This window comes from Cinclus cinclus, chromosome 8, assembly GCF_963662255.1.
Source record: "Cinclus cinclus chromosome 8, bCinCin1.1, whole genome shotgun sequence".
NCBI classification, from domain to species: domain Eukaryota; kingdom Metazoa; phylum Chordata; class Aves; order Passeriformes; family Cinclidae; genus Cinclus; species Cinclus cinclus.
The window spans coordinates 14,738,271-14,753,278 of NC_085053.1; the positions used below are offsets into that span (position 1 = coordinate 14,738,271).

A 15,008-nucleotide genomic window follows, 5' to 3' on the forward strand; every position below is an offset into this window, starting at 1 on the left:
GCACTGAATTAGTAAATTTGAAATCATAAGGCTTAAGGCAACGATCATAAAAGTTGAAACAGGGAGAACATATAAACTTTGAAGAATGTATGCTTTCTACCTTAATGCAAGGAGAATTAACTTCATTTTTGAAGAAAGATCAGTGCATGAACTTGTTTCCCCCTCTATCAGTATAGATCACATTCCTGATAACTAACATTGCATAAAGAAACATTTTCTAGTTATGGTATGTTTCAAAACCAGGTTGACATGAACCAGAGATCAAACAAAATCTGTATACACGGACCTACTTTGAAAAAGCTAAGGATCTGTACAGTGTTCAGATCATATAGTCTGCAGAAATTTAATTGGCATATTGTTGCTGTTTAACTTAAAATGCACAGCATAGCTACAGTAGAGAAGATTATTAGAAATAACTGAGTAAGTAGGCTGTCATCCTTGGAAAGACAGTTTCAAATTAACAGAATTATCTTTGGAATACATATGTGTCTTAGCCCTGCCTACATCAAGCCATTAATCATATTGGCTGGACCCCCCACACTTTGCATATGGATCACACTGCTGCTTTAAACACTGTGGTTATTTTATCCCACCTTTAATCAGTATAAATATAATAATTAGGACATGACCATGGAAAGTGAAGATGAAATTTTCTAGAAATATTTGGATGAGCATTTCAAAGAGAACAGTAGCTAAAATATTTGTTTCTTTTTTTTTTTTATTCCAAACAAAATGGAGTGGACACAAAGCCAAGAAAATTAATTCTCTTGAGGAGGAATCAGACACACAGTTGGTAAGTGGCCATAGTGTCATAGTTTCCTCCAATCACTGTTTCTGAAAATAATAAGCCACATTTGAAGAGATGTAAACTTTCTTCTAAAGAAAGTGTTAAGTGTAAAAAAAAATGTATTTTAAAAATTCATCATGTATCACACCTGTATTTTCAAAACTCACAAATTTTCTTCTGTTCCTTGACTATGGACAAATATTTTCTTTTCAATGAAAAAATTATTCTAGGAAAATCTATAGATTTCCTAGTACAATTATCTGTTTAAAGGAAGAACTCTAAAAAAATGTTTCTTTTCAGGAGTTCTGAATATTTTTTTAAATTATAGAATTATAATTTCCAATCCAAAGCAAGAAATCTTGCTGACAGGAAACATTTTCAAAGAGCATGAACCGTCAGAGGATCTGGAATCCAGATGTTAACTGTATAGCTGTAAACAGAATTGACTCATAATAAATTAAACCAAATAGCTAATAAAATAAGAGCATTTGTTGTACTTCTGTTGAGAACTGACTGCAACAATATTGCTCTAGCTTTAAAAAATCCATTCCATCCCTACCTTTAAAAAAGTACGTTGTTGGAATTGACAAGAGGAAAACAGCCAGATATTTTCCAAAACAGTGGTTGCAGATACAACTTTCAGGTTTGTCATCTGTACAAAAGCAGACTCCACGGACACTTTTTAATGAGACATTTTTTGTTTCATTTTTATGGGAGGCAGCACTGACTTGGCTCCTAGGAGGTACATTCCAAAAGAGCAAATATAACTATAGCATTAATCTAATTTTCTTTCCTTCTGTGTATGTCTTATTTTATCAGCTGAGCATTTGATTCAGATATACAGGAATTGTATGTATCAGCAATGTATCAGCTATGTGAACTATAAAGTCTATACTCAATATGATATCATCTCTGCCTATGTGCAAAATTGCTAATGTCTCTATAGGACTTACATGACAAAAATTTGTTCAGGGTGGAGTTGTAAATGTGGGATGTGCTTGTTTTGTTAATTTGAAGCATAAGACTAATACTGTGCATAATGAAAATAGTTATTGTTAGTCTGTACCTGAGGGATTAACCTCTTCAAAGTGTTAAAAAAACACAACAAAACCAAAAAAAATGTATATGGGTAAGAAATTGAAAAGGGACCAAAGGTTAAAAAGTACAGAAAAGAACACTCTCCCCCTCACCATGAAAAAAAAACCAAAACAATAGCGCTAAAAATATTTTAGTTTAGCCACATAAAAATCAAAGCTCAGGAGCTAAACTTGGCGGAGCAGCATGCGTTGGGGGCACGGCAGGAGCAGGCTGCAGGCTGCAGGCTGTGCCCTGGGGAGCAGCGCCTTGTTCCGGGCTGGGACAGCCCTGGGGCGGACACGCAGAGCAGCATTGCCGCGGCCCCGGGGAGCCGCGTTTAGCTCTCTGTAGACCCGATCTTGCAAACGCTTACACACGTGAGTAATTTCAGCTGCCACAAATCAATTTAGTCACCTGGGTTAAGTTTTTGCAGGGGTGCTGCAACATCCGGCCCACATTTGTAGAGCCTAGCCGACGTGATAAAATGGAAGAAATTCCCCTTTTCCTCACCTAGCTAGGTAACTTCATTTTTGCTGTATTTTCATTTGTATTTTATCTTACTGGAGAAGGTTGCAGGCGTAAGCATTTTTTTTTTTAATTACTGAGTCTTTAAATTTTTTAAATAAATTTATGGTTGTAACCACCTCAAGCACTGATAAAAGTGCAGTTCAGGGGTTGCCTGAACTTGCCATGCTTTCTAACATTGCTCAGTGATTTCAACCAAGAGGAAGGGTACTTGTTAGAGACCAATGGTTTTTCATGTCTTTGAAATTGTGGGTAAACCTCAACAAAGGAAACTGAGAGAAGTCACCACCAATTGTGAGCTCACTTACATCTTCCTACTTTTCTACACTTGATTTTTTTGTCGCTGATTTGTTCAGTTTGTAAGTTCCGGAAAAAATGGAATGTTCTAACAGCTCCGTATTTAGCAAGTATGAGAATTATTCTGTTATCACATGGATCACTGACCAGTGTCTGGTGTTCATGATTTTCTAGTTGTATTGTTTCAGAACATGCAAGTTTATGACTTAGTATGTGATCTCCATGAGCTGGAAAGACTCAAAACATATGGCAGATCAGATGTTGGGCTTGGGGAAAATCAAAAATTAAACTGTCTCAGAGCAGTTGAGAGACTGCTTTGCTATATATTTTATGTGATTTGTGTGTGTGTTGAGGGAGATGTCACCTAGGGAAAGGAATCGAAGAAAAAAATAGCTTTAAAAAATGAACTGTTTGTATTATGGCTTTAAACATTAAAGTCTGGTCAGCTAAAAGCAGATGTTGTGAACTAAGATGGAAACTTGCCTGAGGCCAGAATCAAAGAAGGCATTCACTAATAGTTAAGAAGGAAAAACGCTTTCTGGTTTCAGAATTTATTGGAAGCAAAAAATGAATGCTTACTGCATGCTTATAAGCACAAATATTTTCCCACTTTTATTCAGATTACTGAACAAGATTGATGGCTTCAGAATCTAATTTCAGACAATAGGTTCACTACCAATCCTGATTGTATTCTAAGGTCCTTATAAAATCTTTTGTTCTATGCTGGCCAAGACCTTGTCATGCTGGAAGTAGCAATGAAGTGCTTCTCACCTTTGGTTGTCTGCCCAGTAATTAGATGGGGAGGTGAGTTAAAACATCTAAATGTGTGGTATAAAATTTGGTATATTGTAATACAACAAAATTCTGATGCAAGCCTTTTAAAGAGAAGAATAAATAAAGGAAATACCTGACTATACACTGGATAGTAAAAATGAATGTAGTGTTTCCTGCATTGAATTCCTAATTGATCTGGGCTTGCACAACTTGAGTGAAAACACATTATGTAAATATGCACAATGTCTAAAAATCTGAAATGGAAAGTTAAAAATTAATATTTTCAAGAAAGAAAAACAAAAAAGTTGATTAAATAAAAATTATTTATGTTAAAATCAATCAATATTTGAGAAAATATTCTCCTTTTCATCTATTTATGTATGAGGAAATACATATTTACAGTAGCTGCCTCTATAGTATTTGTTGAATGTCATGAAGCTTTGAACAAGCTTAAAATTTAGACTTTCTTAGACAGTTGTGCCATTTATTTAAAATTTTCTAGTTCAAAAGCTATGTTCTAATGGCAAGTCCAGAATTTTAAGTTGCAGTATTTCAGGGGGGAGAGGGGTAAGTGACCTAATTCTTCATTTTACAAATATTTTGTGATATTGTTTCAGTTCATATAATTTGAAGAATTTTTTTGCACCACTTGAGCAACAAGGGGAAAAAAAAAAACAACATTCTTTTCAGAAATCCGCTAAAAGGATCAGTATTTTTGGTATCTTTATTTCTTCCTGAGTTGTATGGCTCAGGAATCAGCTGCCCTTTCTAACTTCCATCAGGGTTGAAGTGAGTAAGGACTTTTCAAGAGAGTTAATTCCCAAGAACTCCATGCATGGACGAGCTCTAAATCCAGCACCAGTGGAATGTCTCCGCATTCCACTCTGGCAGTTTTGATGGGGAATTTAGGTCCATCCTTTCACATCAGAGGATTTCCGAGTAGGGGGCTCGGCAGGGGCCGTGGCGGCGGGTGTGAGGTCAGTGCGTGTGAGGTGTGTGTGTGTGGTGTGTGTGAGGTGTGTGTGTGGTGTGTGTGTGTGTGGTGTGTGTGAGGTGTGTGTGTGGTGTGTGTGTGTGTGGTGTGTGTGAGGTGTGTGTGTGGTGTGTGTGTGTGTAAGGTGTGTGAGGTCGGTGTGTGAGGTGAGTGTGAGGTGTGTGTGAGGTGTATTGTGCGGTCGGTGTGTGAGGCGAGTGTGAGGTGAGTGTGAGGTGTATGTGAGGTCGGTGTGTGAGGTCGGTGTGTGAGGTGTATGTGAGGTCGGTGTGTGAGGTGAGTGTGAGGTGAGTGTGTGAGGTGTGTGTGAGGTGTATGTGAGGTCGGAGTGTGAGGTGTGTGTGCGGTCGGTGTGTGAGGTGAGTGTGTGAGGTGTGTGTGCGGTCGGTGTGTGAGGTGAGTGTGAGGTGTGAGGTGTGGTCGGTGTGTGAGGTGTGGTCGGTGTGTGAGGTGTGTGTGAGGTGTATGTGAGGTCGGTGTGAGGCGGGTGTGTAGCTGGCCCGCGCCCTCCTTTTCGCGCCGGCCCCGAGCCCCCGGAGCAGCGCGGGAGCCCTGAGGGGAGCGCCGGGCGCGCACAGTGCGGGGGAAGGCCGGGCTGCCATCGCTGCTTCCCCCCGGCCCCGCTGAGGCGGCTCCCCGCGGTCGCCATTTTGCGCGGTGGAGGGAGCGGGAGGAGCTGTCGGTGAGGCGGGAGCTGCAAAGTTCTCGTTCCTCGGTGGAGGGAGCGGGAGCCGGGCCGTGCGGGACCTCAGGGCCTTGTAGGGCCCGGGGAGCAGTGCGGTGAGCTGGGGACGCGCTCTGCGCCTCCGGGGCACCGGGCAGTTGCGGTTTGGTTGGGTCAGCACCCCTGAAGGTTGTGACCTTCGCTTTGGGCGCTTGGAGAGAGCACTGTGATGAAATACGTGGACTGAGGAAAGGACTTGTTTTAGGAAGAAGGTGAAAAGTAAAGTGGTTTAAAACCGAGCAAATTCCCTCGCGGCCTGCAGTGTTTGCACTAAGGTGTTTGATAAAGCAGACACATCAGAGAGGTCTTTGCTCTCAGGGTTTGGCAGAGACCTCTCAGTAAATATGAATCAGTGGTCTGTGCTGCTCCTGCAAACACCTCCTCCCTAATTCTGCAATCTGGAATATGCATTTTCCCTGTGGAATCCGACAGCTTTGAGCGTGTGGAAAAGATGGTTTATTTTCTGGCCATTTTGGAAACGTGTTGAGCTCCTCCCCACCACTCCCTCCCCGGCCTTTTTTGCTTGCTTTTCCATTAAAAGTGTGAGAGGCTTTTCACTGTTTTCCAGCTGGCGCAGGTGGGTGAATGCAGGGCAGCATAAAGGAGTGTGTTTCTTTTAGATTTCCAGTCTCGTAGAACGACCATTACATCTCCTATTATTTACCTTACCCAGCAATTGGGATTAATAGAGCTGGTCAAGGAAAAAATGACATGTAGAGAGCAGAGCAGGGGCCTGGGAGATCAAACTTTGTGTATAACAAAGGCTGCAAGAATAGGAATTACAAATCCAAACTATTTAAATGGAAGTTGCATAACCATATATTGATGATTCCTCACCTGAGGTAGGAAAACCATTTCATACTGGTGTGCAGTATTTGCAGCTCCTTAAAGCTGATGGAGCAGTTGTTATTCAGTTGGATAGGCACCAACAGATTATTGCTTCTTCAATAACAACTTGATTAGCGGTCCTCACAGATACTTTCTGCTGCTACTATTGGTACCAAGCCTAAGAGTTCTTGCTTTAGATAACTGGCACTAAAAGCACGGAGGCAAAATTAAACACCTTCATTTAATGTCTAGAATTTCTAAATTCTAGATTTATTAATGTGAAGGGGAAAGTGGCAAAACCTGGCAGTGAGGAAGTGGCAAAAATTGACAGAAGTGGTTCTGCAGACTTCCTGTATGTAAAAAGGGCATTGCCAGTTTTTTTGTTTGAAGTTCTTCTCTGTGTTCAAAGACAGTTTTGATTACGTGCTCTATATTCTGGTATTGTGAAATGTTTTCTTTTTGAAATTTGAAACCACTATCTGGAATATTTGAAGATTTGCAGATTCCGTGAAAGAAAAGTACTTTTAAAATTTGATTCATGGCTGACAGTCTACAGTAATTAAGTAAACCTGAAGCCTATTTGCAAAGCACTCTTAAAGATCCTTTTTCTATGTTCTAATGAGATGCTGGAATACAAAAGAGGTGTCACCTTTAGTTTTGTCTTGGTAGATAAAGAAGAAAGCTTTGCTTTGTTATTTTACCTCCAGAGTCGGCCTTTATTGAACTTCATTTGTATTTTACCATTTGTTTCAGGGAGTCTGAGGTTTTTGACTCATGCAATCATCTATGTGGTATTCTTTTAGTAACATCTTTGCCTTTTGAAGTTCTCAAGCAAAATTAAGAGCTGTAAAACTTAACAGAAACACATAAAGAATTTCTAATGCCTACAGATGGTGCTAAATGAAAAACATTGAAATTAGCTGGAATATTTTTAATAGTGATGTATACATTAAATAATTTAGAAATAATCTCTGGTCCTGATGTTTCAGACCAAACCTGTTAACAACTTTAAGGTGTTGGACCCATACTCCAATTATCCAGGTAAGCAATTTGCATGTTTAAAAAAGTCTCATTTGCTTGTAAATTAAAATAATTGTTGGGGTAACAGTATAATTTTATTTTTTTAGATAACAGTATAATTTTGTTTTGCAAAAACTTGTCAGACTGTGATCATAACAATTGGAGGAAAAAAAATATTGGCTGCAGTTGTATAAAGGATTTACAGAATATGCTGAGTTGGAAGGGGCCCACAATGATTACAGAGTCCAACTCCTGGGCCTGCACAGAACCATCCCCAGGAGTCCCACCCTGTGCCTGAGAGCATTGTCCAAACATTTCTTTACCTCTGCCAGGCTGGTGCTGTGACCACTGCCCTGGGGAGCTGTTCCAGTGCCCAAACACCCTCTGGGGGAAGAACCTTTTCCTTATGTCCATCCTAAACCTCCCCTGCCACAATTTCAGGCCATTACCTTGGGTTCTGTCACCAGAGAGAAGAGATCAGTGCCTGCTCTTCTATTCCCCTCATGAGGAAGTTGAAGAATGTGATGCATCCCCTCACTCTCCTCTTCTCTAGGCCAAATCTTAGCATTGTTCTTAGAATTTAAATACTTTAACATAAACTTTATCTGGATTTTCACTCCTACCCACTTTTTTTTTCCCAGATATGTCACGGTAGTAAAGGTTGCTTCAAGTTCTGCCCTACAGGGGTTTTTTAGCTGAAGCAGTAGGAACCATATTTTATCAGGAGAGAATTTCTCTGTTAAGGGGAAGAATTAAAAAGGATTAAGAATGGAGTCAAGAGCTATAAAAAAAAGTATAGAAATTAAATATTGGCAGTTACAACTAATAAACTTTGTGTTGCTTTACACAGGTTCAAGTCTAGTACTTTCAGTTTTACATTTTCTTGTGCTGCTTTTTGCAGACTAAGGGACTTCACATTTGGTCTGAAAATGTTCAACTCTGCAGACATGGTCTTTTCACTGGATAATTTATTTTATGAAAAACCAGATATGAGACAAAGGTAAACCTTTATCATTACCTATATATAATTGTTTTCTAAACAGAATCATTTTACAGCAGTGTTTTTTCTTATGACTCACTTTTTTGTCTACTGATAGAAATGCGGGGCTAGAAATTTCTAGGTCCATAACCCATATTTTGAAATTATTCTCCAAGGACTTTCAACAATGCAGGTGTATCTTAGGGCAGTAAGAAATAAAGGTTAGCAGAAGTTTTGCCTCTGTAATTTTATGTTATTTTGTGTTAGAAGTCACATGAATATGTTTTAGCAGGAGAAACAGTAGGTTATTTATGACTAGTGATTTTAAGCTAGTTGTTGTGGAGGGTGCTTAAACAATTCTTTCACCTCACATTTGTGTGTTAAAAATAGGCGTCTGGAAAATGAAGAACGTAAGACTTGGTTCATTGCACCTGCTCCAGCTATTGCTGAAATTCCACCTGCAGAGGAGTTACAGAGGGAACTGGAAAAAAACTCAGCCAACACTCATATGGGTAAAGTATGACAGAATATAATCTCAGAATCACTGGAATGGTTGGAAAAGACATTTAGGATGATCAAGTCCACCCATAAACCTAACACTGCGAAGTCCAACTAGACAGTAATACTTGACTTAATATTAAATTACTCAACAAATAATTAGTGTGAATGATCATTCTTCTTTTGCTGTGACATATGAAATATTCTAGGTATGCAAGTAGAGACAAAGAATGTATTTGAGTTGAGAATGATGGTGTTAGATGTGCCAGGAGCACAGCAGTCCTCTTCAGGCATATACATGCTACAGGTTTGCTGTGCAGAGGTGGGCAAGGTAAGATGTATAATCAAAATTTCAAAACTTTTCAAAACCACACATTGTTTCACAAAGGGTTGTAACACAGTGGGAAGTGGCTGTAAGAGCATAATGTTGTTACATGGATCTGATGGCCTGTGTCCCACCCAAGGAACAGACAGTTTATATGAAACTTACTTTTTTCTTCCCTTTTTTGGGGCTTTAATCAAATTGCTCAGGCAGCCAAATTTGGAATCTGGTCATTAATCTCTGCTAAGTAGCATATTCCTAGACATTCAGGATTATCTTAAGGAAATTTATTTTAAAGACTTTCTTTGCTTTGTCTCTGTCAACTAGATTTGTTAATTTTTTAGCTGCTGTGCTGATTTATGATGTTCTCTATTTAGGAATTATACTAAAATGGAAGGTGGGTTTTTTCTTCTTTATGCAGGAATAACTCCATTAAGAGCTACTTATCCAAACAAGCTTTTTGATGTTTGTAGCATTAGAACTCTTAGGGCTGTGTCACAAACAAGGCATTGTAATTTTGAGTTTCCAGATGGATAATACTGAAATTAAGACAGCAAAACAGAGCTGTTTTGTTATCTTGTTGCATTTAGTTGCTTATTTCTGTTCCTGCCTTTGCCTTCCTTTTGCCAACAGCAGTGCTTGCTGATCTGGTCAGCCAGATCAGGACACTGATTCTACTGAGAATTAACCCTGCAAAATGTGATAATTAACCAAGAAGGTTATGAAGCCAGCCTGTCCCCAACATCAGGACCAGTTCTGACTCTTGAGATTGCAGTGTTTTATCTCAGCTGTTTGTAGCAGGAACTTCAAGCTTGGTCATTGTGTCATTATTTTAAAAGATCATCTTTATTCTCGGACAGGGTGAAGAGTTCTGTCACACAAACTATTTTGTAGATCTGAAGAATAATTTTTATCCTTTACTTTGTATGGGAAGGAAAGAAAGGGACTTAATTTTTATAACTTTTTAATTGACAATGCATGCCTTACATTCATTAGCATAAGTCATAAAGTTCTTGCAATAACAGAAATATCAGTTTGTATAATAGATGTGAATTTGGCTGATTCTGTGTGAAAGATACTTGATTAAATGACTGTGAAAAAGCCTATGAATATTAACGAAATAATAATTTAAAGTTTTTTTAGTAGGGAGAAAGCACGAGAAGTTTATACAGCAATGTAAGAGTAAGACAGAGGAAGCAGAAGATAAATCATCAGCACCTGTTCATTTTGGCATAGCCCCTGAAAAAGAAGTCCTACAGTTAAGTCTAGGAGAAAGAGATAAAATTAGTTTTCATAGTGAAAATCTGAAAACAGTTTCATCTTTCCTCTCCTTTGATGAAAATAAATCTAAAAGAGTAATAGATTTTTCTCAGCAACTGCAAAATAAAGCATTAAGTGAAAACAGTGATGATGAGAGTGTCCATTCAACATTAAGAAAAAGGTATGTGTCTAGTCAACTCAGATAATTTATCACTGTCAGAATCATTATTTTAGATAAACCTGTGGAACACAAAGTTTGGGATCCTTCAACTGAAGGTACTTTAGCAGGTTCCAGATGCTAATTCTTTCAGTATAAGGAAAAAAACATTTCTTTTTGGCAGTATTCTAGTACTTTAATTAAATGTATCCTGAGCTCAGCCTCATGCATGAGAAGAGTAAACATCAAGTTTGTTGCTTAAATTTTAAAGAAATTTGTAGACAAGAAAGCTTTTGGAAAATACTGCTCTGAGTTCTTTATCTGCAAGGACGAAGGCTGAGATAATTTCCTTTGCTGAGCAGAGGTCAGGCAGTCAGGAATACCTTAAGCAGTTCTCAATGAGATTTCAGCTGGGAGGAGAGGTTTTATTAATCAACTGCTCTTCTGTGTCCAGCTTCTCCCATTCCTCAGAACCTGGATGTCTCTATTGGTTTTAATGATGCAGAAATTCAGAGTTAATCTGCTCTTAGGAGTCAGAGCCCAGTTGGACAGGCAATTTATTCTTTCATGTTCTTTCTGGAATTAATGTAAAGTTGAAATGAATCTTGAAAGGAGGCTTCAGGTCAGATTACATAGAAGTTACATACAATTTTATTATTTATCTTACTGGTTCTGCTGCTAATACAAATGTATATCTAATATTTTTTGAATATTAGATAAACTGTAGCATGACAACAAGCTAATGAAAATTCTGGATCTTTTGCAGCTTATTTAAGAAGTCTGGCAATATGCATAAAAATACAGAATTTAAATCTGGTTCTGTTGATGTGAAAGAAATTGGTACTTACTTGAATACAAGTGAAAACATGAAAGAAATTACAAAAGAAGGTTTTCTGAGAAATAATCACCATGCTACAATAACTAAAGACTCAGATTTTACTTTGCATAGGGTAAATAATGAGGAGATTGTGTCTGAAAATGGAATTAAAATTCAATCATTTTCTAATGCTTCAGAGATTCTGGATATGACAGGTAATTATTTTTACTCTATTTCAAGAAAAATAGTCCCTTGTCTGTCTTTGTTATATTAATAAAGGCTATCCAAGATCTGAGGTAGAGTGAAGAACGTTTTCCCACCAGCTCAATGTGAGATAATTGGCTAAAATTGATAGTGTGTATTGCAGTCCTGTCCAACTTAATTGTGTTGCTGTTTAATACGAACTGGCTAAACAGTTTATGAAGAAAATTCACATTTTCAGAAGTGCTAAGTTGTGTAAACCTATTTGAAAATATCACTTCACATCCCCTCCACAATTCGAATAGAAAACAGCCTTGTCCCTTTGTGTGGTAAAGAGTTTCGTCTTCATTTGAAACCAGAAATTGAAAATGAAATGTTTATTTGTGGTGTGGCTCCTATTTGTATTTTGTAGAAATAGATTTTAAATAGGAGATAACCTAGAAAATGGAGAGAAGTGGTGAGATTTTTATGCAATTATAAAATACTTGGTTTAGAAATTTTTTTTAGCTTTTAATAGTTTTTAACTAAGTACAGTTTATTTCTAGATTTTAAACTTTTTGGGACATGACACATCTATGGAAAGTACCTTGTGTGCCTGACTAACTACTAGAGAAATATGGAGTAGAAAATCTTTTCTAGCAAAAAAATGTAGGGCAGAGTGGTGGCTTAGGATGGGACTTGGAAACAGATCAGGAATGAAAAGCGTGATTCCTTTCTGCCTTATGAGCAGTGGTGGTTCCATTTGTGGGTGAGGGGACAGCAGGGGGTATCATTCACTTTGCCTTCTGCAAGGGTTTTTGTAGAGTCACCTAGTGGCTGAGAAACACCATCTTGCACAACATTCTGGTACCCCCGGGAGGGCACTGGGAGCAGATCAGCAGCTGCCTGGGGTAAAAATGGTTGGCCGGGCTCAGAGGGTTGTGATGAATGGGTCACACTGCCCACGTGCCAGCTGCAGGGACAGTACTGCAGGGGTCTGCCCTGCAGGAGGGGGCTGACAGCAACCTCGTGAAATTCAGCAGGAACAAATACACAGTCCTGCTCCAGGGAAACCCAGGAACCTCTAGGATTTCTCTGGGATGGTTTGACTGAGGACAGCTCATGGAAAAGTGTCTGGGGTCTGGCCTGCTGAACTTGAGTGAGCAGTGTGTCCCAGCACTATCAAAGGCCAAACAGCATCCTGAGCTTTAACAAAGCTAGGAAGTTCAGAGGAGTGGTTATCCCTTTCTTGGCACTTTTGAGACCACAGCTAAATAGTGCATCAAGTTTTGAGTCTCTGGTACATGCAAGACATCCTCAGACTGAAGTGAGTTCATCAAAGGGCCACCATGATGACCTTTACAAATGATGAGCTAGTGACCTCCCTGTCCTATCCCACCATCTCCTTTCTATCACCTGGACCTCACTGAAACCTTGAAGCTCCTTACAGAACGCACAGCATGGGGTCAGGAAGATATTTGTCATGGTTATTGGTTGAAAATGAATCTGATTTTACAAATTCACTCTTTTTAATTCTTTAGGAACTACAGGAAGAAAATTGGAAATTTTGAGGGCTGTTACAGAAATACGTATCCTTTTATTTGCTGATTTTGGATCTGATTTTCCTGATTTTTTTTTTTTACAGTGCTTTTACATTTGCAAAATTATAGTGTTTAACTTGTAGCCATAGAAATTAATGCATTACATTGTAATAGTTTCAATTTGTAGCATAATGCAGGGAATCAGATGTTCAATAGGTGTTTATCCTTTTGACTTCCAAAGCTAGAATGAAAAAAACACAACTTACAGATCATTAATTCCTAAGAAAGCTTATTCTTCTTTCAAGCATTCAAATTTTATCCTCAAAACTTTATTTTTAAAATATAAAAGGTAAAATTTTATTTTGCAATATATAAATATATATATCAGCCGTTTTCTATGCAAACACACATATACACATATATCCCTGTACGCTTTAAATGAAGGAAAAATGAATTATTACTTAGGCTTATTAGGGAAACTGAATCTTATTTCTGTCCCATTTTCTTAGAAGAAAATTAACTTCACCTTTTCCTTGTTGGCTCTACCTATGTTATAGCGTGCCTGTACTGTATTTCCATCTCTAAGCAGATTTCATCATAATTTTCTTTCTTCTTGGCCCTGCCTTGAACATGAAATACAATCAAGCATTCATTTCTATCTATCAAAGTTCTGGGGTTTTTACCCACTTGTCAATATTTTGTTTCTAGGAACCTGTCAAATGGTAGGTTAAATATCAGAAAGAGGAAATGTCTAAATTTAGGCACCTTAAAGTCACGTACGTAACTTTAAAACTCACAATTTCCAAAATGAATAAGGATTCCATTATAGTGAAGTCACCGATTAAGGATCATTAATGCTTTGCAGTTTGAAAACAAATCACTTATTTAGAGCAGGGATTTTAAATAAGTATTTTTAAAAAACCCTTTCTTTAGTCTAATGTTATTTGCTTATCTTTATCCATTTTCAACAGCTTTTACTTCTTGCTTTACTCCTGTATCTTTTTCCTCTGTAGTTGTTTAATGTAATGGTTCTGAGGCCTTAGCAGTTCATTGTTCCTGTTGCTGTTGGTGTCATACTTGGCTGTGTGCTCATCCTCATCCTGATGAGATGGTCACTCAGGCTGCTCATGTGGCTGCTTTGCAGGTCCAGACCAGGATCAGCTCACTCGTCTGGAGCTGTAACCTAACAGTGCTCTCTTCATCTTCCGTGTATTTTAGATGAGAATGTTATCTGAAGAACACGTGTTGTTGGCAACTGAATGCTAAATAATTTGTGTTGTGTTACAAATTATGTGACCACTGACATCTTAGATAGGCTAACAGCAGTGTTCTGCTTGTTCTTGTATCTGGTTTGTCCCTTGCAGCTTCACATTCTGTAACTGTATGCCATTCCATGAAGCCTGTGCCAGGCAGGAGGCTCTTATTATTGCTATAATCCTGAGACCTCTCAAATAGGTTGTGGTTTTTTCAGTGATACAGAATATAGGGCACACCAAGAATCTAAAACTACTGAATCATTTAATAGGTTACTTTTGGATAACTTTTTACAAGCCTGTGAAATATTGTAGTATGCTTTAAGTTTGCATTTAGATTGCAAGAACAAGATGCATTTACATTCCTACAATTTTATAATTTACGCTCTAGTATTTTAAAATCCTTAATGCTCTCAAGCAACCCAATTTAGAAGTATTTTTAAGGAGTTCCCATATTTTAACTATGCACAGTCAAAAGCTTTGGACGATGTAAGTATAGAACATAAACTGCAGCTGCAAGTAGTGCTTTATAGATAAATTTGACTGGTACTTTGATAGTCAGAGCATAAAAGGGATTGGAAAATTATAATATATTTAGAACCTCTTCCTGGAATAGTTTATCAAGATTGTGCTTATCTGGGAGGAGAGACCAGAAGAACTTTAAAAGGGGATTTTCTTATAAAATACATTTGTGTTAAGGTGATAATTATAATATTTACATTTATGCATACAGATTAGTAATATATTTGCATGGAGGAGGAAGGCTGAGTGACGTGGGTGAGTGATGTGGGTGAGTGACATGGGTGAGCGACACTGCAGAGGAGGAAAGAGGGAAGAATCAGTCTTGTCAGAGGAAAATGAGGGAGCCTGACATGGACATACCTGGCTTCTAGATGGTGGAAGATAAAATGTGTGGGAAGGAAGCACAGTCATGCAAACCTTTCATTTGTCATTGCTGAAAACTTAACAGGACTT

At 38.2% G+C, this 15,008-nt stretch overlaps 1 protein-coding gene across 1 annotated transcript in view; it reads left to right on the forward strand.

The window, feature by feature from the left end:
* Positions 1-751: 751 nt before the first annotated feature.
* HFM1 (helicase for meiosis 1) overlaps positions 752-15,008 on the forward strand; it is a 38,780-nt gene continuing 24,523 nt past the window's right edge. The window contains exons 1-8 of the mRNA XM_062497297.1: positions 752-793; positions 6,996-7,047; positions 7,928-8,026; positions 8,396-8,517; positions 9,960-10,266; positions 11,009-11,274; positions 12,781-12,828; positions 14,452-14,522. Of these exons, the coding sequence (XP_062353281.1) occupies positions 7,956-8,026; positions 8,396-8,517; positions 9,960-10,266; positions 11,009-11,274; positions 12,781-12,828; positions 14,452-14,522 (885 nt within the window). The 5' untranslated portion in view covers positions 752-793; positions 6,996-7,047; positions 7,928-7,955. The remainder of the gene's footprint in view (positions 794-6,995; positions 7,048-7,927; positions 8,027-8,395; positions 8,518-9,959; positions 10,267-11,008; positions 11,275-12,780; positions 12,829-14,451; positions 14,523-15,008) is intronic.